Raw genomic sequence first — 23,560 nt, 5'->3', positions numbered from 1 at the left:
TGGGAGTAGTGTCTTTTGTTAAAGAAATAAACTATGGCATTGGAGCGGTTGTAGCTTATATTGTAGCTCATGGTTACGGAAGAAGACTGGATTTAACCAGACAAGCGTTGTATAACTATGTTATGTGCGTTTTTGCCTACTGTTCTTTGAGAGCCATTGGACGTGGGCAAGATCTTTTTTAGATAATGATATGTGATTCACAAATCTCTCAGTCTGATGGATTAATTACTTTTGTTGTAACAATAAAATGAAAGTGTGGAAAGTTCAACCTAAAGGTTGTTTTATTTATCGGTCATATTTAGAAAAAAAACCTGACTTTGTTTTGTAAATTTATTGAAAAACATTATAATAACAGCTACTTATTCAATAAGATCTCTTTAAACTTATCACTGACATGTTCTTAAAAATCGTTTCCTTATTCCTAGACTGAAAAATAAAAATATCAAATTGGAAAATCGGAAATGACTTGTATTGTCTATACAAAACTATATTAAATATGTATAATCTTATAATCATCATATATACAATAAATAAATAAATAAATACAACTTGCTGATGTATCTACTAAACAATATCTATCACACTATTGGTTAGCCTGAAAATATCATTAAGCTAGAAATCCTACAATAGTACATAAAAATATTCTTCAGGTCATGTTTTCGGTAAAGCAGTACGTTCAGATTTCTCACCATAATACTGACTCAAGTTTCGGGAATTGAGGAGCTTAAACATGAAGGATGTGTAAGGATCAATCGATTTTCCGAGAGTAGTCGTTGGGGCAAATCTGTCCATTTCTTGGAATGAACTTTTCTTCATGACTTAAACTAAACAAGTTGGCAAATTCGGCTTTCTTTTCCGCATAGCTCAGGAAGTTATCTGAAATGGTTAAACTTAGTTGGACATTCTCCAAGACAACGACCTCACCAAAAGTAATGTATCCGAGTTTGTTTCTGTCTACTTGTCCGAAAATTTCGTAAGCGTAGTCTTTACTGAAGGCTAACGTATGGAAAAGGGCTTTGCTGAAATCTTCAGGTGAAAGCCTTCCACAGCCACTGGTGTCATATATCTGGGGAAAGAAATGAGTGTTGGCCGATAAAGTAGTGCAAATACGAACCTTACAAGCTAATTTTACTGCATCTAGGGTTGTTCTGCTATTTGACAATGCTAACACTCCAAGTAGGTAGTCTCTAAAATCGATAGCACCAGTACAGTTCTGTAAAAAGTTGATTAGGTGTTTAATCTAAATAAAAAGTGGTTGATTTACCTTATCATATAATCTGAACAAATGTTGTGTAGCATGATCGCTTGGTGACAAATTTAATAATTTACAGAATTCTGGGAAGGTTACTTTGGTGCAGTTTTCACAAAGAATGTTGGAATTAAGGAGATTTTCTTCTACGTTGGCTTGGTGTAGGCTGCAAATTGTGATACAACGAATTAAAATTAAAATAAAGTTGTAATTATTAAACAAAACCCACCTCAGCCTATGCCTCAATTTTTGTACTTCAACCAGTGACGTCGAATTAGGCAAATTCATCTCTTTAGCCCTCGCCATTAATTTGCAATCTCCGTACGTATAATCCGAAACCGGAACTCCTAAAGCCCTAAAACAAAAATCATCCCATTACGCGAACACTTCTTTTCCTCCCTAACACATACTTTGCCATAACGGCCCTAACATTATTAGCAAACAGCTTTGGATCCCTCTTTTCCTCCTCGTTTGGGTTATATACTGGAAGAAACTCGATTTCGCAGTAGCTGTAGGGTTGTGTTAAAGTCAACCATAAAAGTTTTAACCTGTAATAATAAGTTAACAAAAGAGAAAATGTGTTGGTAAGAGTGCGTACGCGCTCGGGCCTTCCCACGTCCACGTCACCGTGTCCAGTTTATTTGGATACCTGATACACACAGGCTGGATGGGAACCCCGGGATAGAATGCCCCAGGTTTGAATGTGATCAAACATGATCTGTTCGTACATGTTCCTTCTGGAAAAATGAGAATTTGTGGCCAGTCTAAACTCGACGTTGCTCTGCTGATTATCTCTTTTATGGTGTTCTGACGGGAGTCTGGGTCGTCTCTCCAGACGTACACAGGTTGTGTGAAGTTGATCATCTCTGGAAAAAAAGTACAGTTGGTTTTTGGTTTAGTTGTTTCTCAACAGGGTGTTTGTTGTTCTTGTTTTCGGAAGGAAAATTCGACTTAACACTTTTGTTTTCAAAGAACACAATATGTGCTTTAGTGTTATACAAACTAAACAAATAAGTGGAAAGTTTTAATACGTCCGAATTTTTGGAATGATTTGTTTGAAAGGTACAAGTACGTCTAACATTAGAACAATTTATTATTCAAAAACTTCTAAAAAAAATTAAGTATTTTTTGTAGGTAGAAATATAAGTATGTAGTTACATATTTAGTTAGATTTAGAATTAGTCTGAAACTTTAAAACAAATTTGTGAAGCAGATACTGAGTGACTATTAATGCTTGTGAATTTTTTTTATCAGGTTGGCCACATATTTAAAAAAATATATGATACCGCCAAGTACCGACGTTGCCAAATTGTGCTCTGCATGAATATAGTACATAATTAACATGTATTCAATGAAAAAGTCGTCAAGTTGGCTTTGCCTTTATGTAAGTTGTCCACAAATTTCTCTACATAAAACAGCGGCATTTTTTTTTTAAGTTTATCATCATCGTCCTTTTTAAAACTTTGGTGAAATTGTTCGTCACGTATTTTTAAAAATCAATTTCTCAATTATTTATAGAAATTTCGGAATGCGGTTGTCACCACTAATTAGAGCCTGTAAAATTCTGCACGTTAAGTGGAAAACATTGTCGATTTCTTTTGTTGAAAATGAGATACAGCAGAAACAGCTTCTTCGACAAACGCTTTCTAACAAAAAAAATGACAATGTTTCCCGGGTAACCTATAGAGTAGTATAAGCTGAAAAGAGTGGTCAAAATTGCGTTACAAAATTTCCATAAATAATCGAGATATTGATTTTTAAAGTGAGTTTTAACGTAAAAATTTTACGTGATGAAAAATGTCATCAAAATGCTAAAAAGAAGATGACGATAGAGTGTTTAAAAAAACTGCTCGTGCGTTATATAGCGAAAGGTGTGGACAGGTTATATTTACTGTTAATAATGAAGATATTACATTCTGAAAATATACTAAAAAATGAAAGTTTAGTGAAATAAAGCACCTCCACTATATTTTATAATTAACAAAATCTGTTTCAGCATATATTCGAACTGTCGTATAATAGTGGTAGTTTTTGATTTCACTCGTTTTTCATTTTTTTATGTTTATAAATTTTATTTTATTTTTTTATTAACTGAAAGTGAAATAAAAATGTATACGTGTTGTATTGTAATCAAGATTTAACAGTCTACCACAATCCGTGGAAAAGTATATGTATAAGTTGCAGTTTAAAAAAATATAGGTTTGCCTCATATTTGCAATGTGCGAAATTGAGCTTCTTTCTTCAAGCTAAAGGCAAAGGAGTTTACAGAAATTCAATATATTCTCTATCCGTTCTCAAGATATTAGGTCGCAGAGTTTTAACTGGGACACCTGTATATCGAATACGTTAAGATTTTATTTATTTTTTGTTCAAAGCACAAAAAATAGTGATTATAGTAATTTGTAATTACATTATTTTGACGGTATTTCAAACAAGAAAATTGCTTTCAAAGTAACATTGATTAGCCCTATGATTTTTTTTAATTTGGCATAAGGGGAGGCCCTGGAAACAAAAGATGTGCATACTTTAATTATTTTTTATATAAATTTCACTGTCATTGCCACAAATTGAGGCTAAACTAATTAAACTACGTCCTACGTCTTTCACATTTTTTGTTTCCAACATCTTCCCTTACGTACACTTTAAAAATCGTTTTAATTTTTCAGCGTATTGTTGGTTGCATATGCTTTTATTTTAAAGTGCGGTGTATAACTTGGCAACGTCGGTAACTGTTGGTATATTTAACGCTTCCTCTCTGTGTCAGTAGCTGCTAGAGATGTAAAAACCGTTTTTTATTAATTTTTTTTTCAAAAACGGCTTTTTTGTTTTTTTTTGTTGTTACAAAGATTTAACAGTTTTATTAAATAAGCAGCTAAAACACACTTTTTCCGTAAATTAGCAAGTTTTTGTTATTTAATAGAGTCTCGAGTAGTTGTTATCTTCTTAACACGTTTATTAGGCTCACTCATGTCAAAATTGACAGCTGTGAACTAACATACTAGCATTACTGCCAATAATTCAGAATTGCCAATACAAAAATTCGCTCCAATCATTAATAATCACCCTGTATTGTAAGCCAAATTCTCTTAAACAGTACATGTTTAACATAACTTTGAAAATTATACACATATATGTTTTAAACATTTTAGATGATCTCATCAACTTTTCGGCGGGAAGATTCTGTACTCTTTAATGTTAGTGCCTTTGGAAAATTTCAAAGAAATTTTCGGAGATGATACATTTTATTTTTTAAAGTAGGTAGTTTTGTGAATTTTATTCTACCTCATAAAATTGTATTGACAATAACGAGACGGACAATGGTAAGAAATATTTACGGCTCACACTAGTTCACCCGAATTTATAGGAGAACATTTAGCACATAATTGTACTCATCAAATGATGGTGATTTTCGTTCGTGAGTAACGATGATCCCTGTCTGGCCCTGGATTATTTTGCTTTGTAACATTTGAGGATTACCGGCGCGCGACAACTTTAAGTTGTAAACTACTATCCGTCTCATTATAGCCAATAAAATTTTACAGGATAGAATGAAATTTCCAGAACTATAAAAGAGCATGTCAGTCGGCATATTTCAATTGAGATTTGTTAAAAATTTAATGTTGACGTCATCAGTTTTTTGAAGTGGATGAAGAAACAAAATACTGTTTTACCGTTTGTTGTTCTATAATTTTGGAGAGTACCTACTCAGTAAAATAACTGCCAACAAATAAAAAACAATGTTGTTTGGATTCTTTTCTTATCGTTTTTCTTTTTTGAAAGGTGGTATTTTCTAACACAAAAGCACATAACTGAAGAAGAATTAGTCCTTCGTAAGATAAGACTGATTTTGGCAAATAACATACCCGCTAAGAAAATAAAGGGCGGGTGGGCGGGGATAGTATTTGCTGAGATAAGACTGATTTTGGCGAATGACATAGATTCCAAAAAAATAAAGGGCGGGTGGGTGGGGCTAGTACTTGCTGAGATAAGAGTGATTTTGGCCAATGACATACCCTCTAAAAAAATAAAGGGCGGGTGGGCGGGGCTAGTACTTGGTAAGATAAGACTGATTTTGGCAAATGATTTATCCTCTAAGAAAATAAAGAATGAGAGGGTTAGTATTACCAAGATAAGACTGAATAATAAGAATTTTTCCAAAAAATTTTCCAATATAAACTGGTTACGTTTTGTAGTTAAACCTGTTCAAATAAATTTAAATCTATATATTTTATTACAAATTTTTTAAGTAACCAAAAATAATAAAAAATGAATTCAATTTCTGGTGAAACTTGAACTGTTATATACTCGTATGACACTTCTAACTAGATTTTGTATTATTCTTTCAGGCGCGGATACAGGATTTCGTTTAGGGGGGGGGGGGCAATTTTTGTGGGATTTTACCTATCCCCCAGAAATTCGTTCTAAACAAAAAAATTTATAAAATTTTAGCTAGTATACTCTTTTTCACATAACATGGTTGACATTTAGTTGTTTTCCTTACACGTATAGTGTACAGTAGAACCTCGATAATCCTAATAATTGGGAAAAAGTGTGTTCGGATTAACGATTTGTTCGGATCAGCGATTTTTCCAAAAATCTGAAAGGGAATTGAATAACAGCTTCATACACAACTGAAAACAAATTTCAAGAAATAAACTTAAATTTTATTAAACAAAATTAAAGAATTCTTAAGCAACAATGGATAATAATATACATACTTTCTAAAAAATATTACTCCGTGACCATAAACACGTAATTTTTTTGGAATAAACACGACGGGATCTAAACCCTGAATTTCTTCAGAATGTTTAGATGAATTTTTCAAAAAGGAAATTTTCCATTATGTATTCGTATTACCTCCATTATGCAAATTTCGACCCATTCTCGACGATTTTCGCAATTTAACTAAATACGTTTTCTTGTAGATTTTCGGCCTCAGAAGTCACTTTGGCTTCATTTCTTCAATAACTTAAGCCATTTTTCCAGAATCGTCCAGTTCAAATATCGCAATTTTTAAACATTTCGAAAAATTCGAATTTTAAAGCGAATTTTCCGAAAATATTGCTCCGTTACCATAAACATGCTATATTTCTGGAATCAGCACGTTGGAATATATATCCCTGAATTTTTTCAGAATTTTTAGGAAATTTTTTCAAAAATGAAATTTTCCTCATGCAAATTTCGAGCCATTTTCGACGATTTTCGAAACTTAACTAAATATTTTCTCTTATAGATTTCGGGTCTCATTTTTTCGATAACTTCAACCTTTTTTCCAGAATTAGTTAATTAATTCAGTGCATTGAAATAGCGCAATTTTTAAAATTTCAAAATATTCCATACAACATGTGCAGAAAGATCTTGCGTCATTTTTTCCAGTGGGTGCATGTTTTCAAGTTCAGTTCGGATTGCAGAGTTTTTGTTCGGATTAAAGAGGTATCGACTTCAAATAGCCTCGGTCCGGATTACTGGATGTTCAGATAATCGTGAGTTCGGATTATAGAGATTGTACTGTAATTACAAAATGAAATGCGATTTCAAAATTTTGAAATTGGTCAAAATAAAGTACCTCGATCGTGTGTCAGGGGGGGGGGGCAATTGCACCCATTGCCCCCCCCCCTCCTGGATCCGCGCCTGAATTCTTTAGACAACCTTTCATTCAGGTAAAGCTTGGTAATTTTCCCAGATCTCTTGAGAAGAAACACGCTATACCGGGTGTCTGGAAAATGGCGGATTAACTCTCCGCTATGCTCTTATAGTAATCACTGGTATGTTTAACAACTAAACAACACATTCATTATCACATTTTCGGATAAATTTAAAGAAATCTAGTCTTTTGTTGCTGGATGAATCTGAAAAAATCTTTTAAGCTTTTAGTGTTTTATTTTTTACGAATTTGAAAGTTTTGGATGGCATTGTTTGGGAGCCCATGTGTGTTATTTTGGGAGCCAATGAAGATTTTTTTTTGTAAATTATTTCTAAAAATTTTTGGGGGACTTTGGTATTCTATTTTTGGAAAATTCTGACCTGATTTGTTTTTGAGTTAATTTTGGGAACCGGTTTTTTTTTTAGAAAATTTAAAACAATCTTGAAGTTCTAGGTATTCCTGTTTGGAAAAAATTGGAAAGTGCTTTGGAACCTCTAGTTTTTTCTTATAATAATTTAGTTAGCAGGTAGATACTAACCCCATCCGTCCGCCCTCGATTTTCTTAGAGAATATGTCTTTAGCCAAAAATCAGTTTTAACAGGTACTTGCCCCACCCACCCGCCCTCTCTTTTCTTAGAGGGTAGTCATTTGCCAAAATCAGTTTTATCTTAGCAGATATTAACCCCGCCCACCCACCCTCTCTTTTCTTGAGAGCATGTTATTTGCCAAAATCAGTTTTATCTTAGCAGGTACTAATCCCCCCCACCCGCCCGCTCTTTTCTTAGAGAATATCTCATTTGCCAAAATTAGTCTTATCTTAACAGCTACTAGCCCGCCCACCCACCCTCTCTTTCTTAGAAGATATGTCATTTGCCAAAATCAGTTTTATCTTAGCAAGTACTGATGATTAAATTTTACAGAAAATGATCAAAATTTGGAAACATTACGAGCTTACTTATATGCACAAGGCAGAAATTTTGAACATCTCTAGTGTTTAGTTGGTTATGTTTTAATGGATTTTTCTTTTGTTGCTTTACCAAAACATCAGAAAACACACATTAGGTGCGTGCAGTGTTTCCAGTTTTACTTTTATAAAATTACGTTTTATTCATAATCAACATCATAAAGAATGTTTTTATTATTTTTTTGAGACTCCTGAAACCCTCATACATAACGTGCTAAAGAGTTAATCTACCATTTTCCAGACACCCGGTATATACATATATAGGTAATTAATTATTTTTTTGACAGTCGTATAACTTATAAGTAAAAAGTGCCTGTATTGTATTGAAAAAAAAAAAACACATTGAAAAGTGGAACTGTGTGTGCTTATAACATTTTTGATTCTACTTTGTAACGACACCCAGCCTTTCATTATAATTAACTTTTATGGTGTACCAACATCTCAGCTAATAAAGAAGCTATAACCTGAGAAATAAAGTCTGGCATACCCAGTATGCTATTTTTGCCGCAGTAATCACACTAAAAATAAAATTTTTATAGAAACATGAAACATTAAATTTGCAAAATTTTTGAAGAAAATTTATTTTTCTCTCTAGATATAATATATATTTTAAAATTCCTCTAATAAGTATCGTACATGTAAATATGAAAAATTAGGGTTCCCTTTTGTTTCTATCTGTAGATTGTTAACTATTTTATAAATTATGGATAATCCCCGAAACTACTGAATCGATTACTCTGAAATTTTAAGCTTACCGTATAAATGGCAAAATCTATATAAAATACAGATTACAATACATTAAAAATGGCGGTTCATGGCAAGTGAATTAAATGAGTATTTGATTGGCTGCATTTGATCACGTGATCGGTTAATTACGTCATTAAATTAATGCAGTGATTAAATGCTCGTGTACATCAGGTTTTAATTTTTAGTTTTTAGAATCGTTGACAAGATGACAAGGCATATTTGTCGAAGTAAATGAATGACGGTTTGTCACCCTAATAATTGTCGGAAAATTCAAAGGAACACCGCAACATTTCGATTAGTTTTTACGCCGTACTTACCAAAGTTAATATAGGTATTGATCTGTCACAAAGTTGATGACGTCATCTCAATAAATCGTCATTGAAAAATATGCATCTGTGCATGACGTGTCGTCGTGTTTCAGACGAGGAAGAAAGTCTTAGTAAACAACCCTTTATTTAAGGTAACGATATTATATTTTTTGGAAAGCAAATATTTCTGCTTGATTTTTCCAGTGTACAGTGAATTAATTACCAGAGAACGGTCATTATCGACAGTTACTTGAGCAACTTACCATTAACATGTTTTCAGTAATTATTTTTTGAACAATTGTTTTAATATTAGACGTACTTGTAGTTCAAAATATAAAAAAGTCGTAAATATTCTTTGGCATGGGATGACTACTATGATTAACTAATTTGCCTTCTATGTGTACACATATTAAGACTCTTGTCCGGCCATAATCTACAAAAACATAAAAATACATACTTCCAATGTAGGGATTCATACCGCTCTCCCGCCTAACAATGATAGAGGGATAGCCAATGGCGTAGATTATCCCCCCGTCCAAGAATGTAGAGTGTGGGGCAATCACTAAAATGGGTGCTTCATTTCGGCTGGCTTGTTTACCTTTGACAACCACACTCATCCCTCCGATTCGGTACACGCTCTGACCCAAAAAGCACAGTATGGAAGTCAACTTCCTACCATCCAAAAATAAACACATTACAATTTTTACCTCGTCGTCGAATGAGGGTTAGTTTGATGAAACTGTGTGAAAGAATGAGGCACCCACACCCACCGAACCCATAGAAAGCAAAGTTAGTTTGGCGAGTAAATTTACAAACTTAGAAACTAAAAATTATGGGAAGGTTAATGTTAGTGTTAAAGTTACATACTCCCGAAGAAAGGTATAGATGCAGTTTCTCCTTTCGCCACTATGGAAGGCCCTCCCATATACACCATGGCGATGCTATCCATAAAGGAAGAATGAGGTGCTAAAGCTACTACCGGTGCTGATGTACGATCCGACTGTTTTCCAATCACCCGGAGTCGGAAGCCTCCGGCGGTGAACAAGCACCGGATCATTTTAGCAGATAGTCGACGTACTATACTGTCCAAGGAGCAAAAGAGGAATTAATATAGCGGCAAGAATGCCGGACTAATTGTTAATAGAAAGTAACTGCTATTCTAAGTAAACAGAACTTCTAAAAAAGAAATATGCACAATAATACAGAGTTGGCTTTAAATTTTACTTTTCTTTGTTCAAAAACTTCTCAGTGAAAAACACAGTGCGTGTTTTTACGTTATCCCGTATTTTCAGTGATGCCAGATGCGACGTTATCATAGCCAACCCCGAATCATTGATTTCGATCGTGTGTGTTTTATTAGAATGTGTGTTGTAGTAGTGAAATGTTTACGACAAACACGACGCATTGCAGCCAGAAAGTCATCAGTCAGGATGATCAGATGTTGGATATGTTCCAATCCAATTTATTATGTAAATACATTCCGATAGTTTATCGATGTGCTCGTTCTAGCAAATTACAGGAAGTAACGATCGAAAGGTTCTTATTGGTTTTTCGACAGGGTGGTGATCGTTGTGTTTTGTGTTGTGACTTTCCAGCAAAATGGGTTTGGTATTTTTAGATACTGTAATTATCTGAGATATCAGGCACGAGAAATAGCGTGTAAAAAAATTGCTCCATATTAATACATTGACATTTTACTTTTATTAAAAGGAAAATAAATTAGACAGATTGTCATTTTTTTGTTTTAAATAAATTATGAGACATTTATATTCAAAATCTTCTTTAAAAACCGAGAGAAATTGCGATTTTAGTGAAAGTGATTTGTGACCAAGAGCAGTTTAAGCTGAATTTAGAATTTTGTTCGTTGTTTTTTTGTTTTTAGGACGTTGACTTTTTGATGTTTTAATTCCCTTTTCACTAATTTTTAAACTGTACGCTTCTTTATCTTTTTTACTTCTCGAGCGTAAGCTAAGGAAGTATTGTAAGTCCATCGGTCGACTTCTTTTCTTGTCATTTCTTAACCCCGAAAGTAGGAAGAAATAGGTCCCTCGTTTCCGTCTGTCTTTTAAGACTATCATGTCGATATTAATTATTCCCAAATTTACAATAGTATAATTTGGTATATAATATAATTATTTTTATAAAATAAGATACACCTGTACTTGTAGTGTATGAATCCCTGGAGTATTCACCCTTCACATCCCGATTTTTGGAAAAATAATTTAAGATTGTATAACAACATTTTGCAATTTAATTTTGAAAAAATTGAAGACGTCATTTCAAAATTTTGCCGAATAAATTCTCTCTGAAATATGAAAATATTGTGATTTTATACTTGTGGTTTATCAAAGTACTAATAGTTTTTAGAATACACGGTGAGTCAAAAAAATTAACGAATGAGGCAGTTTATTGCATCAAATCTTATAATTTTTCGAAAAATCGGGATTTATTTACCTTGGACCAATTTTTTGTGATCATAATTGTTTATTTTTTCATTTTCTTTAATTTCACCATTTTTTAATGTTTCTGTTTCATAATTTTTCCTTTTTGAAAGCTCAATTTTATCAATTTTTCAATTTCTCGAATTCCAAATTTTTCAATTTTGCAATTCGTTTCCTCAATTTTCCCAATTCTTGATTTTATTTTTCAATGTTTCTTTTGATTTTATAATTTTTCGTTTATTTAATTCTTGAAATTTTTATTCTTTGATTTTTCAATCCCTCGATTTTCTTATTTTTCAAAGTTTTCAATTTTGCAATTTTTGAATTTTTCAATTATCCGATTTTCCGATTTATTTAATCTTCAATATTTCCACTTTAAAATAATTCGCTTTTTCGATTTTGCACGTTTTCGAATTTTAAGTTTCTCACTTTTTAATTTTTCGTTTCTTCAATTTTTCAAATTTTCATTTTATACTTTTTGGTTTTCTTTTGGTTTTTCAGTTTTACAGTTTTGCAATTTTTCCATTTTTTTCATTCTAAAAGTTGAAAAAGCGGAAAACTTAAAACAAAAAATGCAAATCAAAGAACTTAGAAGAACCAAAATCGAAACGTTGAAAACCTGAAAATTGAGAAACTTAAAAATCGAAGAAAAATTAATGAATCGAAAAATTGAAAAACCCAAGAATTGTAAAATCGAAAAATTATCCAATATCAAATTGGAAAACCCAAAACCTGAAAAATTAAATATCCAGAAATTGAAAAAAAAAAATCTAAAATCTTAAAACTGAAAAAGTGAAAAATTTTAAAAACTGTAATTATTATTTCATATTTAAAATGAAAACTAGAAAAATTGCAAATCAAAAATTGGAGAGACGAAAGACTGAAAAATCGAGAAACTGAAAAATCTAAAAATGGAAAAACGAAAAATTAAAAAATCTGAAAGTTGAAAAATCGAACAATTCCAAATTGAAAAACTGACAAATAGAAGAAATGAAGAAAATAAAAAACCGAAACGAAAAACTGCAAATCGAACAATTGAAGGAACGAAAAATTCAAAAAACTGAAATTGAAAAAACAAAAAATTATAAAATCGGAACATCGAAAAATCGAAAAATTTTAAAAATAAAGAAAACGGAAACCAAAAGGTGCAAATCGATGATCTGAAGAAATGAAAAATTAAAGAATCGAAACAGTGAAATATTAAAAATTGAAAACTCGAGAAATTTAATTAGAAAAATTGCAAAATCTAAAAACTGAAGGAACGAAAAACTAAAAAATTGTAAAATCGCAAATCGAAAAATTATAGAAACGAAAAACTGAAAAAAAATCGGATAATTGAAAAAATAAAGACAATAAACAACCGAAACGAAGAATTGCAAATCGAAAAATTGAAAAATTAATACTTTAAAGCTCGAAACTCAAATCGAAATATTGGAAAGTATAAAATTTTTTTTCAAGAGTTGTAAAATCGAAAAACTGAAAAAACGCAAAACTGCAAAATCGAAAAATTGCAAATCAAAAAACTGAAGAAACGAAAATCGAAAAGTTATCGAATGTCAAAATTGTAAAGTCGAATAAAACTGAAGATTGAGAGATTGAAAAACTGAAAAATTAAATATCGAGAAAAATTAAAAATCGAAAACATATATGAGAAAGTCTTAAAATCCAATATTTGAAAAATGGAAAAAATTCTAAAATCGTCAAGTTGAGAAAGGGATAAATTTTAAAAATTATAATAATTATTACAAATTTAAAATGAAACCTAGAAAAATTGCAAATAAAAAATTGGAGAAACCAAAAATTGCAAAATCGGGAAACAGAAAAATTTAAAAGTTGAAAAAATAAAGAAAATAAAAAACCGAAAAGAAAATTGCAAATCGAGAAATTGAGGAAACGAAAAATTAAAAAAAATTGAAATTGGAAAAGCAAAAAAAATCGGAACATCGAAAAACCGAAAAATTTTAAGAAATCAAGAAAAATCGAGACCAAAAGTTCTAAATCGATGATTTTGAGAAATGAAAAAATTGAAAAATTAAAAATTGTAAACTCGAGAAATTTTAAATAGACAAATTGCAAAATCTAAAAATTGAAGAAATATAAGACTGAAAAATTGCAAAGTCGCAAATCGAAAAGTTAAAGAAACGAAAAACGGAAAAAAAGTTATAAAATGGAAACATTGCAAAATCGAATTACTGAAAAAATAAAGACAAAAAACTAAAACGAAGAATTGCAAATCGAAAAATCGAAAAATTTAAAACTCGAAGAACTCAAATCGAAATGTTGCAAACTCTAAAATATGAAACATTCAAAAGTGGTAAAATCGAAAAATTGTAAAAAAAACTCAAAATTGCAAAATCGAAAAAGCGGAAAATCGAAAAATTGCAAATCAAAGAACTGGAAAAGCGAAAATCGAAACATTGAAAAACTAGAAGTCGAGAAACTTAAAAGTTGTAAAACCCAAAAATTGTAAGACCGAAAAATTATCGAATGTCAAAATTATAAAGTCGAAAAACTGAAGATTGAGAGATTGAAAAACTCAAAAATTAATTATCTAGGAATTGAAAAATTAAAAATCGACTAATGAAAATGATTTAAAATTCAGTCATTGAAAAATGAAAAAAAAGTGAAAAATTTTATTTCATATTTAAAATGAAAACTAGAAAAATTGAAAAATCTAAAACTGAAAAAACGGAAAATTAAAAAATCTCAAAGGTGCAAAATCGAAAAATTGAAAACCTGAAAAATTGAACAAAATAAAGAAAATAAAAAACCGAAACGAAAAATTGCAAACAGAAAAATTGAAGAAACGAAAATTTCAAAAAATTGAAATCAAAAAAGCAAAAAATTATAAAATCGGAACATCAAAAAATTTTAAAAATCAAGAAAAACCGACACCAAAAATTGCAAATCGATGATTTTAAAAAATGAAAAATTGAAGAATCGAAAAATTGAAAACTTAAAAATTGACAACTCGAGAAATTTTAAGTGGACAAATCTAAAAATCTAAAAATTGAAGAAACAAAAAACTGAAAAATTGGAAAATCGCAAATCGAAAAATAAAAGAAACGAAAAATTGAAAAAAACAAAAGGTTATAAAATCGAAACAACAAAAAACCGAAACGAAGAATTACAATTCGAAGAACTGGAGAATTGAAAAATTCTGACTTGAATTTTTTTGACTTAAAATCGGCAGCAAAAAATATTTTTAGAAAAAAAGCGGGATTTACAGGGCTGCACTTTTGGGGCGAGAGAAGTTCTGTCGAATTTTTTGACCTAGTTTTTTGTCCTGAAATTTCTTTAAAAAATCTTTCACCAAACTATTGTCACAGCGTAAATTGGGAGAAGTTTTGTAATAGGAAAATATATACTTTGTGTATGTGGCAAAACGCCAACTAAAATTTGTCCTAGCTATCCCCTCCAAAAATCACTGACGTCAACATTAAAATCTACCAAGAAAATCTCAGTTGAAGCATTACAATCTGTTGAAAAAAGTACATAGTGCTGACAGAACTTGATAAAATTTTATTTCTTTAGCCTCTCCAAAAAATTGATGACGTCATCTCAAAAATTATTCATTAATTGTCTACAAAAATATGATGATTGTAATATGCTTTTAGCTTTTATAGCTACTTTACTCACAGGGTATTTCCAAAAAAATGACGTAATATTGACAAAACAACAGGTTGAAAAAGAAAGATATTTACATAGATTTCATTGCCCAGAAAGTACAACATGTCGTAAAATAATATCAGGAAGCTCATGTTATGCAGTTAGAATGTACCTAAATACTAAAATAACTATAAATGTTATTTCATTAGACTCGACTCAAGATTGACTATTAAACAATACAATTATTTTACGAAGATTTATGCAAAATTACACATTCAAAAAACGCTATCAACCAATTTAAATTTCTCCTTGAATACTTAGAACAACTAAAAAACTTTAAAAATTTCAACACCAGAAAAAATAAATAACTTGATAATATGTACTTTCGTCAAGTTAAACAATGTGGTAAACGTAAACACATATTTAGATAACAGAGCGCAAAGAACATTCACATACTCGTATGACTGAAAAATAATGAAACTTTTATGTTAATAGTGCAAGCAATGATTCATCGAGGATAGTCCGAAGTTGTAGAATTTTGATACGGAAAGTACTGTTGATATTTGTTGTTTGTTTTAATGTGCGTTGACTATTTACTGTTTTAGAAGAAAAATTTCCAATCAGGGACATTTATGTTTGAACTTGATTATGTTTGTGAACTGTAACTATTACAATGTACGTCGCCGTAGGAAGTTATCGCAGCACTATGCAAAATTTTGTTATCAGGTTACCACAGTTTTGAATAATGTTAACTTTAGTTGGTAGCAACACAAATCCTAAACAAGTTGCATCTACAAATTGTCCAATAGTTTCATAATTTCGAATTTTATGTTCTAACAATACATTTTTATTTTTGTTATATTTAGTGAACGAGATTTTTTTAAAAGAATCTTTAAGTCATTTTTTTTACGACAGATCATTCACAATTTTTTTTTGAGTTATAAACACCGCGTTGTTTCGGTTTGTGGGCGTTGTATTACGTATGACTCGACTCAAAATAAAATTTGTTGAAAAATTATTTTCAGAAACAATAATCTGACACTATTTTGTTAGCGGTGCAGCTAATGCAAATATTGCGGAAAATTGGTAATTAGGACCAGTTGTGTTTACTGTTCAAAGACCAAAATAGAGTTCTAAATAGGTTCTCAAACATGATCAGATGCCAATAGATAACGGAAGAATGCGACTTTGGAAATTTGTATAAAAATAGGATGATGCTGTATTTTTAATTTTTTTTTCAGCGTCATCAGTTCTCTGGAGGAGATGAACAAAGAAACTTTATTTTTTCAGGATAATTCGTAAACTAATTGTAAAAACAGATGCACTTCACAAGTTAAATTAAAAATAGGTGTGGCGCAAATAAAGACGTCAGTGAGTTTTACTTATCAAAACTTTGACATAACGTCATCAAGCGATTAAGAAACACAGTTGAATGTTATTCATACTAAATATTAAAAATTATAAAATTTGATATTGAGAAATTTTATTTATGATCCCTATAAATTAAGAATATACAGATAGACACTTGTTACACTGTAAAAAAGTGGCCCCGTCAAGGCGGATTCATAAACCACAAGTACAGGAATATGGTATGTTATCAATTTAAAATAGTATTTACCACGCAAAGTTTTGAGGTGACATCATTAAGTTATTGGTAGTGATGATTAGACAAATTCTGGTTAGAGCTTTATACAGAGTGTCATTTTTATTTAATACAACCCCTGCAACTATTTTTGAAGATAGGTCCCTTGTTCTTGAGGCAATTTTGTATTCTACTAGAATATTTATCTGATGATAAACTCATTCTTTAATACTCATTTTGATATACACCGGACATGACATCAACTTATTTTTTTTTAATTGAACATGCAGTATACTTTGTAAATGAGTCTCTTGAATTTTTACCACAAAAAAATTATAAGCAACCAGTATTCTAAAATTAATAATAAACAAATTATTCAGTAAAATAAATGAAAAATTACTATTTCTTTAAGAAAATATAGTAATCCGAACATAACAACCACGTGTCTATTCATTTGTTTTCTTTTCTATTTTTTTTTTGCTTTGATTTAAACATTAGTCCAAAATCCTGATAACGAACTTAATTGAAATATCATCATCTATAGATGACGTCAGGAGCAAAAAATTCTGAATATTATTACTTTTATTTTATTGTCATTAAATATAGGCGGGCGCAACTTTACTATTGTATTCTCCAATTTTCCAGAAAATGGGGTGAATCGTTCTTGATTTCAGCAATCTTCGCGTTAATAATAATTCAACATTTTTACGACACGCTCATGGAGTTCACCGCACGACAGTGCTCTTATACTTGTATAAAATGTGATCAGTGATTTATTTGCGAAAATTAGGACGCTTAAGGTAAAAAAAAAATCAAGGCGAATTCATAAATCACAAGTATAGGAGTTAGCTATTTACTAAAAAAAATTCATCAAATTGTTGGTGGGGATGACTAGCCAAATTTTGTTTTTTACCATTTACACTATCGTGTAAATGGTAAAAAACAAAATTTGGCCTGTCTGTATGGTAAGAAGATATTCTTACCATACAGACAGGCGGAAACGGGAGATCTATTTTTTCGTGCTCTAGGAGTCATGAACGTCGAGAAAATATGAAAGTAGCAGTCACCCAATATACAATTTGTACTTCGTTAACTTACGCTAGGACAGTCTTTAAGAATAACCGTATTGCAATTTTTTGTGAACCCTTCCATTGTTAAAAAAATTCAAGAAAATTGGAATAACCTGGCAACGTCGCATCGGAATTTAAAAAATAAACTGTGGTTGTAAAGCCTAAGAACAAGTCAGTCACAATATGTAAAAATTAATCGAAAGTTGTTTCGACAGAACTTCCCTCGCTCCTGAAATACAATGATAATTTTTTTTGGGTCACTTGTATCCGCAAATCCAAAAAATATTAATGTAAGGATAAGTCACAAACTCATCATATTTTGTATATTTTAGATAGGAATTATTCAGCAAAATTTTGGGGTGACGTCATCAATTTTTTAGGGGGGATGAGCAAATACATTTTGATAAAAAATTTACCAAGCTTATGATAACTTTAAAACATCCCCAAGATTTCAAAGCATTCGGTTGTGTAGTTCCTGAGTAAATCAATAAAGTAAATTTACGCATTCATTAATTTTTTTGATTCACCCTGTATATGCAACTACAAAAAATATGAATGGAATGATAATTTAAAAGTAAGTATTTTGTACATTTTAGATAGGATTTATTCGGCAAACTTTTGAGCTGACGTCATCAATTTTTTGGAGGGGATAAGTAAACATATTGTGATTAAAATTGTATCATGCTTATCATAACTGTAAACCATCTGCAAGATTTCAAAGCATTCGGTTTAGTAGATTCCAAATTAAATGTCAAAATGTTGTTTCCTAATTTTGATTTTTTTCCAAAAATCTGGACGTTTCAGGTAAAATCTCAATTCGGAGTCATAAACTACATGTGTAAGACTATGCTATTTGATACAATTTAAAACCCAATTACTCTGTACAATTTTGAAGTGACGTCATCACATTAGTAGTGGGGATGATTAGACAAATTTTGGTTAGAGTTTTACCATCTACATGATATATCTAATATAAATACTGGGCAACAATCGGCCCAGTACTTTCGGAGATTATCTGTCTAATAAAAATCCGGGACGGCAGACAGACGGACAGACAGACGGAAACGGGGGACCGGGGGACCTATTTCTTCGTCCTCTAGGGGTTATGATAGGTCGAGAAAATACAAAAGTGGAGAGTCGACAGACGGACTGGATTACAATACTTCCTTTGCTTACGCCCGGGAAGTAAAAATATATAGGATGTTTTATTCAAAACCACGAGAAAACGAAAAACTGAAAAAAAAATTAAAAACTAAAGATCTAAAAAACCGAAAAAATGAAGAATTTAAAACTGGAAACACGGAAAATTTAAAAAACTGAAAATTAAAATATCTAAAAATTGAAAGATTCCAAACACGAAAAATTGTAAAACCGAAAAATTGGAAGTCGAAAAATTGAAAAATTCAAAAGTAAAAATCAACAAATTAGAACTGAAAACTCAAAAAATAGCAAGTCGAGAAACTTAAAAATCGAAAAATTGAATTTAAAACTGGTAACATCTTCAGTAATATTTGCGAATCTTGTCTTGACTTTAAACTGATCTCTATTATAATATCAAAACTTGTTTCAAAAATATCCGAAACAATTTTTTCTTGTTTGGGTATAATTCGTTGAACCTTTGGCAAGTGCGTTATTATTTTGGCTCATTACAACATTAAAACTCCTAAAATGTCGAACTAACGTATCAAACACTTATGTTTCAAGCAGCTAGATTTGAATTGGATACATAATTTTTGACTTAATTTACTAAAAATCTTTTTAATTATTGATTTTAGAATATTGGTTTTCTATGATTGTTTGTGTAAAAGACGCAAACTTTCCAAATAGCTATCAAAAAATATACCGAGTGTTCCATTAAAAAAGAAAGAAGTTGGTGTCATTTCAGGTTGCACCGGAAATGATAATAATAAGGTTTATCATTAAAAATAAAAAAGTTGTAGAGGTTGTATCAAATAAAAACATGATATTCTTAAAATACGTATAAAAATTTACACAACACAGACGACAGACGGACAGAAATGTAAGACCTATTTTTCATACTCTAGGGGCCATGAAACTTCGACAAAACATGAAAGTTCGGGAAGTAAAAACGAACATTTTTACAACAATCATAAAAAAATATAGTATAAAGTTCACTAAAAATATTTTTTGGTTGAAGTGAAGTACGTACAAAGTATTAAAAATTATACTTGGTAATGTACAAATCAATATAATTTGCGTGTCGTTTGCCATATCGCTACTTAACGATAAAAACCTATACTAAAAGAAATAAATTTTATTTATTGCACATATAATTTCACGTGCATAATTACTATGCAGATTTAAACCGGAAAAGCTAGAAAACATTTCATAAAAAGTTTAACATATGAAATAAATATTTGTTTTTTTGAATGTAGAACAGCAGCAGATGCACAATATACATTTTTATCGAGTTCATTAAAACCAAACAATCGTTCGACTATTAACCATTGAAACAAGAAAGTAGCAAGAATGCAAAAGATTCCTAATTTGTTTAACACGTTTTCAGGGTTAGATGAACATGCGACTAGTAATAAGACGATAAAAATGTCTGTTTGCACATTCGTGTTTTTTATTCAAATTTGTTCCCACTTACATATTTTTAAAGAGTCTTAACCTTTATGACTAACGAACTTCTCGTGTCATTATCTCCCAACAGCCAGCTTTCATAATTATTTACAATTTTTGTCAACTAAAATTAATTCAATTAATTTATTTATTAACATGCAGCCCCAAAACACCTTTCTTTACTTTCTCATGCATAAAGCATTATTGTTTGTACACAGCATGCACTTTTGAAAATCCGGTTTCATTAAAATTTGAAAAAAAACCGTAATGTACAATTCGAATTGAGCGCTATCATCGACTTAGAATTTAACAATACATTGGATTTCTCCAATTAAACTAACAGTTAGTGAAACTCGCGATTTATTTTTTGTCCCATAAGCTATGTGCAGCGGGTCAAGTAAACATTTACCTTCTCCATCCCGATAAGGGTTGGGCCCTTAGATCCTCCTCTGTCAGCCCAAACAGGCCCACACAGGCCAGCAACCAGCCCGTGATCAGGAAAATGCAGATAATGGAAACTCGAATGGGTAACAAAACTACCGTCAAAACTGCGGTCTGGAAAAAAAAGAAACAGGATATAATTAGTCGCTTCGATAAAATCTCGATTATCAAAAAATGCGTAAAAATATGAATTTGTGTTAATTAGAGACCCAGATTCCATTACAATTTGCAACTTTGGTGTTAAAAAAGTGGCACACATGCATTTTTTTCCAGCGAGAGCTGGAGAAATTTAGTGGGTTAACTAGTGGCCAGAATGTGGTCATTTTTTACCGGGTCTATTTCGGCAGCGGTAATGATAAATAATAATATGTTGCAGTGACGGATTTAAGAGTGGGGCAAAAACAAGTAAAAGGAACATACTGTCACAATATTTTTGTTGTATGTACTTATTACTATTTTTTTAATCCGAGTAAAAAGTACCTACTAACAATGTCTAGTTAAAGCTTAATCTTGCTAATTATTTAGTTAGCGTAATTATAAATCTACACCCACCATGTTTCGTCCTTTGAGTGGCATCATCACGAACAAAGCCACAGTGATTGAAAGCGTGTCGACGCACATAATTTGCATCTTTGTCTTTGTTACGAGATTATAGAAAACAGATTATCATATCGATTCCTGCTCATATGATGGAGGTCAAGGCCTATGGAAAGAAAGTTTCGTAACGGAACTTGAGCATCTATCCACTCAAGACAATCGCATTTTAGAACGGCACCTGGTTCCTGTTTAATAAAATAGTATCACCGAAAAACGCCTTCGGGCGGTGTAATGTGTTTCGAAATGTTACGGAAATGCTGAGCAGTTATAAAACTATGCCTGTTATAACATCCACTCTTTATTTATGTAAATTGGGAAAAGTAATGCTACTTTCGCGAGTCTAAATCCGGACAGGCGTCTTTTTTTTGCTTGAAAGTGTAATCTCTTGGATTCTGTAATTGTGCGTAAGTGTACGTAACACTACAAAAAAAACCATGGTAGAATCTCGAGGTTCTGTGAACTCAAACTCGATGAATGATTTGTTCCGTTTCATTGAAATCAATTCGCCACCGCTGGCTTGGCATCGTGTCCGTGAATTTTATTTATTTAGAAAGATGATATTTCAAAATTGTACGGTGAACATTCAACGCCAAATATGTTTCAAGGTGTGAGAGGTTTTAATTTGAAAAAATTATTATAGTAAAATTTAGAAATGCATTCTTTTTTTGACTGAACGATTAACATAATTTATTTGGCGAACGCAGCACCTTTTTATACCCGTTTAAAGCAGCTGTGTAGGTCACCATCAGGTGAATATAATAAGTAAAAGTTTGAACGGGAATATTTTGACTTTTCTTAAAATTTTGACTGAAAGATAGTTTTAATTATTTCTTGACTAAATCAGAACTTAGATCTGTTACGGCACTAAACTAGGAAGTTGATGACGATCTGTAACATTTTTAAAGCGTACAACAGGTCGGTGCTTTTCCTCTCATTCAGTATTAACCTGTTATTGCAGCGTCAGTCTGATGCCTTTGACCGCGCTCTCTCACTTGCTTATTACTTCTTCAGTTCTTGCTTTTATTGCAAATAGTTGAGTTTACAACAAAGAACACTATCCATTTTCCTGTACATCGTGAGGAATGTCGTTACAAAATATTAAGAATAGTAGGGGTCTCAGCACCGAGTCTTGTAAGATTTCATTAATTATTTACGTTGTATTTGGATTTTGATGTATGCGGAAACAGATCCGATTTTTTTAAATTTTGTTTAGTTTTTCAGTTATTATTTGTTAAAACTCTGAAAGTATCACGAAAAATCAAAAGTTATGGGTTTTAACTGTGTTTATTCAGTCTTTGACAGCACTTTGTATTCTGTTTAGTTACTGTAATTTTCGTTTCTCACGTATGTTAACACACATTCTCAAGTATGCGATTCCGTGTCATGTTTGAACAATAAAGAGAATTTATTTTCATTTATATTGCTATATACTTAATTAGTGTTATTTATCTTTATAATGTTTACTCGAATATTTTTTATTAATGTTTTGTTGCACCTGTTCTTAAAATAAAAAAACTGGTCTAATAAGACATTAAGCAGAAGGAAGCCTCGACCCAAAACCAACAAGTACAGCTCCTACTAAGTTTGATTTAGCGAATTTATTTTTTATGGCAACCCCTGCAAGTAAAAAGAAAGTTCAGAAGTATGTTGTTTTATAAAATTGAAATAACATTTATTATGCAAAATTTCTAGGAGGCGTCATCAAATTGTTGGTGGGGGTGAGCCATAATTTTGTTTGGCGTTTTACCTTCTGCACAAGATTTCCAAAACGCAAGTCAAACTTTACAACAATCAGTCCAATAATTTTGGAGAGATCTAATAAAATCCATGGAGTCAAAAACGGGGACCTATTTTTTAGTACTCTAGAAGTTATGAAACGTCGATAAAAAATGAAGAAATTTAGTGTTTTAAAAGGTCATAATACGCATTTTATATTTTTTTTAATTAAAAAAAAGTAAAGAAATAAATAATCACTGCTTAATTTATTACGGATGCCTGTTTTTCTGGTCAGATGCTATATTTCCTGAAATTTTTAGACAAAAGAAAAAAATTGCCTATTGTCTGGAGGACAGTAATATTTTGTAATGATAACTTCAATGTAATAAATTTAGAGTCCCTTATATTTTTAAATTCTATACAATCTCAATTATCTTGAGAACCTTAGGAATGTCAAAAGGTTTTGGATTTTCTCTACAATATTTAGTTTAGAACATGTTGCATCATTGAAAATTTTAAAATCCGTGAAATCTATAAATTAACTGGAATATCCTCGGAATATTTATGATCTTTAGATTCTCTACCGTATTTAGTGTCTCCGTGATC

General features: G+C 31.2%; 1 protein-coding gene across 3 annotated transcripts in view; it reads right to left on the bottom strand.

Annotated features, from left to right (window-relative positions):
• Window positions 1–316: 316 nt before the first annotated feature.
• The window catches only part of LOC135139380 (lysophosphatidylcholine acyltransferase), a 43,387-nt gene continuing 20,143 nt past the window's right edge, over window positions 317–23,560 (bottom strand). The window contains exons 2-10 of one of the 3 annotated variants that reach the window (XM_064069589.1): window positions 20,610–20,755; window positions 9,370–9,584; window positions 1,848–2,115; window positions 1,660–1,797; window positions 1,479–1,604; window positions 1,265–1,415; window positions 1,115–1,213; window positions 925–1,066; window positions 317–876 (exon numbers count right to left, since the gene is read on the bottom strand). In XM_064069589.1, the coding sequence (XP_063925659.1) occupies window positions 749–876; window positions 925–1,066; window positions 1,115–1,213; window positions 1,265–1,415; window positions 1,479–1,604; window positions 1,660–1,797; window positions 1,848–2,115; window positions 9,370–9,584; window positions 20,610–20,755 (1,413 nt within the window). In that variant the 3' untranslated portion in view covers window positions 317–748. Of the gene's footprint in view, window positions 877–924; window positions 1,067–1,114; window positions 1,214–1,264; window positions 1,416–1,478; window positions 1,605–1,659; window positions 1,798–1,847; window positions 2,116–9,369; window positions 9,585–9,779; window positions 9,995–20,609; window positions 20,756–23,560 lie in introns of those variants that run through there. The other 2 variants (XM_064069588.1, XM_064069590.1) reach the window with 2 other exon arrangements.

This window comes from Zophobas morio, unplaced genomic scaffold (genome assembly GCF_036711695.1).
Source record: "Zophobas morio isolate AGI-343-1 ecotype UQ-CSIRO unplaced genomic scaffold, CSIRO_AGI_Zmor_V1 ptg000031l, whole genome shotgun sequence".
In the NCBI taxonomy this organism is placed as follows: domain Eukaryota; kingdom Metazoa; phylum Arthropoda; class Insecta; order Coleoptera; family Tenebrionidae; genus Zophobas; species Zophobas morio.
Note: the sequence above shows the minus strand (reverse complement) of the source record. Positions and strands in the feature narration are given on the sequence as shown.